Below are 3,530 nucleotides of genomic sequence, written 5' to 3' on the forward strand. Positions count from 1 at the left end.
AGAGGCATTGCTTCTAATGTCTGCATTATTTCAAGAGTTTTATGAAAAGCCAGGTCGCACAGTCTCTATTAAAAAAAAAAAAAAAAAAAGACCTGCGGATTGATCCACACTGTATTTTTGGGTAAATACAATCACGTGAGAGCTGAGAGCCAATAGCAAACTGGGAAAGGCTGAAAAAATAATTACCTGCCCTGATTGTTCTATGAGAAGATAAAAAGTACACATACAGTTCATACAATAATCTTATGAATGTAAAAGAGGGGGGAACATGTCGGCTTCTGGTCCCATAAGCAACTATTATGTAGATTCCTTGATAAGTCATGAAAATGAAGAGCTCTTGGCATCAAGGTTCCCAGCCACTGGCTCTCACCCTGCAGCAGCTAGACCTTCAGGATTAGTACCGGACTGTGCCGATTTTCCATCCTGCAGTTTTGCCCCTAAACCGGCCGTTTTTACTACTTCATGGGCTCCCGTGCATTCTCAGTCTTCTGTGGTTTACCATCCGTATACCCACCAGCCTCACATTGGGGCTGACACCAGGTATATGCGCACTTGGTTGGAACCCATCTCAGGCGCGGTGTCCTTCCCTGGCTTCCCACCCAGCAGCAGGCATTACGGGCTCAAGCCGGACGCTTTCCCCGGCCGAAGGGCGGAATGTGGCCCGGTGGACGGGCGTAGTTATCCGGATTACATGTACGGATCCCCGGGTGATCTCAGAGACCGAACTCCGCAGACTATACCCTCTCCGGAATCGGAGGCAGTCGCTTCGAGCAAACACAAAGAAGAAAAGAACGAATTAGACCCTAGTAAGTTGAAGTCATTCTTGTTTACAACCGGGGAGGCATTACAGCCTCTAGTACAGTACTCAATAAAATGAAATTACCTTAGAGGGCCCTGTCCTAAAACTCCAGATATACAGGAAGACCCGGGTTTAAAAATCCCCCTAGTCTAATCTCAGGACAAAGTAGTTTCATTTTCATTTTATTTAAAAAAGAGAGTGGGGGGGGGGGTGGGAATCTATTTGTTTCTTTGGTCAAATATTCATAACCCAGCCTCCCCACCAAAGCTCCTGCCTTTCAGATATTTCCCCTTTCAGTCAAGAAGAGTCCCTTCTAGTTGAGAGTTGATTCAGTGATTTGGGTGTGGGGGTAGGGGAGAAAAACACCCAGGAATAAACAGAGAGAGGTATATACGTGTCTTTAAAAATACCCACCTATGTAATTATTCATAAAATACTCCCAACATGTGGGAATAAACGGAAAGGTGGTTGCCCTGAGAAAAGTGTTAAGGAGTGTGGATTATGGGAGGTAAAGGCAGAAAGAATCTATGGGGTGATAAAATCGAAAAGCAGCTTTAGGCAGGACATTGGACTGAACACTTGAAAAAAAGCCCATCTTCTTTAGTGCAAAAACTTGAGCACTATGGGGGATCTGATTAGCCCCTTGCACCATTACAGATGTAACCGGTCTTTTCCACTCTAAAATGTTCATCTCAGAATGACCATATGTCTCTGAAATGCAGACAGTTGCTTCTGACAGTATAGTGTGTGCATAGAGGCAATGCACAGAGAGCAAAATAAAGTGTGATTTCAAATCTGGTGGAACTAGAATAAACGTCCAGTTGTGTCTGTGTGAGTGTGTATGCCTGTACACACAAACATGCGCGCACACACACACACACACACATACACACACACATACACAAGCATGCCATGTGTTTATTAAGACTTCTGGCCTAACAATCTGATGAAATGGTGATTTATAAATTATAAATGGTGAGTCTGTGGGTGTCGGTGTATCCCCATATGTATCTCTATATGTATGCATACATAGGGATAAGTATCCATATATGACTATATAAAGTAGATCTGTGATAAAACAAGTAGTAGGATCAGGGAAAACATTCTCCTTTGCTGGTAGATGGCTCTATAAAACGCCTACAGTTGGATCAAGGAGATGATTCTAACGATAAAACAGTGTAATTTTTTCGTTCTAACAAAGTAGGGATGATGGGGCAGCAAAGAGAAAGGTCTTTTAGGCTTGAAGACTGTATTTTTGGAGACAATGAATTTATTCTGTGGCATCCTCCAGATATTAAAAAAAAATAAGCTAGTCATTCTAGGACTAGTATGGTTATAGAGAAGGTATTGGAGAGCAGAGGTTGTAAAGAGAGTTTATGGGCCTATAAAATGGTGGGAATTTTTACTTTTTATGACTATGTTCTTAGATTACTCCTGCTAGGGGATGATTATTATTTTAAACCCATTGCTACGGTTTTATTTACTGAAACTTTTATCTGAGAGCAATAGTAAAAGGAAAGGAAATGGCCCCCTTCCAAAAATAAACACATTAATGCCTTCTGAGGGTTACTTTAAAATATTTACCTGCTAATTTCCTAATTAAACACGTTTATTTTGGAAAAATAATAATCTGGGTGTGAGGAGAGGGGAAGCCAGCTGTTGAAATTAATGATTTTTTTTTTTAAAAAAAAACTTCTTTCCCAGGCAATCCCGTCGCAAATTGGATTCACGCACGTTCCACAAGGAAGAAAAGATGTCCTTATACAAAGTATCAGACCCTGGAACTGGAAAAAGAGTTTTTATTCAATATGTACCTCACACGGGACCGGAGGTACGAAGTAGCCAGAGTTCTTAATCTCACTGAACGCCAAGTCAAAATCTGGTTTCAGAACAGGAGAATGAAAATGAAGAAAATGAATAAAGAAAAAACCGATAAAGAACAGCAGTAAAGTTGGCAAAGTCAAATCAATGCAAGAGAAAGGAGGAGAAGGGAGGGAGGAAGGGAAAGCTGTTTCTTTGGTTCGAAATGTTTCTGACTTTGAATGTGCTGATCAGTGTTTAGATTTAGTTAAACACAGCCAAGCGTTTGGGAGCACCATGCTTTTATAAAATGCAACTAAAATAAAATGATTTTTTTTTGTCCTTTTCGGGAAAACAAAACAGAAAAGTACTTGAATTTTTTTTTAATTTTTTTTTTTAGTATTTTATTTCGTAAGTTAAACTTATCCAGTGTTTTATTTTTTTAATTTCATGACTTTGTGAGTGCATATTTTGTACAAAAGAAAATGAGAAAAAAAGGCTCAAAAGTGTTCTGTCATAGTGTTGGTCTGGTGTACTTATTTGTGTATTTTATTCCTGTCTCAGACCCGTTCTGTAATATTGTTATGTTTGCTATAGTAGAACAGCTCTATGTAAATATATACTTAACGTTACAAAAAAAGAAGGAAAAAAAAAACCCTTATCATGCAGGTGTCTTTTATTTAAACTCCACTTGAGAAACAGACAGAGTTTATTTTGCAATGGTATTCAAAGCTGTGTTGGGATTCTTAAAGGAGACACCCTCCTTGTACCAGTGAATTTAGCACTGATAAAATCGCAGTCTGTTGAAATGGAATTTGAAATATACCTTATTACAGGAAGCAAATGAAGATGGGTGGAAAGAAAGGACGCTGTTTCCGCTCACAACATTTTGTATTTAATAGTATAATCATAAAATGCGTTTAGGTAAGGG

General features: G+C 39.4%; 1 protein-coding gene across 1 annotated transcript; it reads left to right on the plus strand.

Moving 5' to 3' along the window:
• The first annotated feature begins 209 nt into the window (after nt 1-209).
• On the plus strand, nt 210-3,530 carry HOXC9 (homeobox C9). Its single transcript, XM_048831770.2, has 2 exons — nt 210-806; nt 2,504-3,530. Exons 1-2 carry the CDS (start codon nt 269-271, stop codon nt 2,746-2,748), a joined length of 783 nt encoding a protein of 260 aa, XP_048687727.1. The 5' UTR covers nt 210-268; the 3' UTR covers nt 2,749-3,530.

The sequence above is a fragment of the Caretta caretta genome, chromosome 20 (assembly GCF_965140235.1).
Source record: "Caretta caretta isolate rCarCar2 chromosome 20, rCarCar1.hap1, whole genome shotgun sequence".
Lineage (NCBI taxonomy): Eukaryota > Metazoa > Chordata > Testudines > Cheloniidae > Caretta > Caretta caretta.

Excerpts from the sequence above, each read along its gene's own strand:
- HOXC9 (XM_048831770.2), top strand. The coding sequence starts at position 269 with ATGTCGGCTTCTGGTCCCATAAGCAACTATTATGTAGATTCCTTGATA. Across the intron at positions 807-2,503 it reads AAAGAACGAATTAGACCCTA|GCAATCCCGTCGCAAATTGG; the intron begins GTAAGTTGAAGT and ends CTTCTTTCCCAG.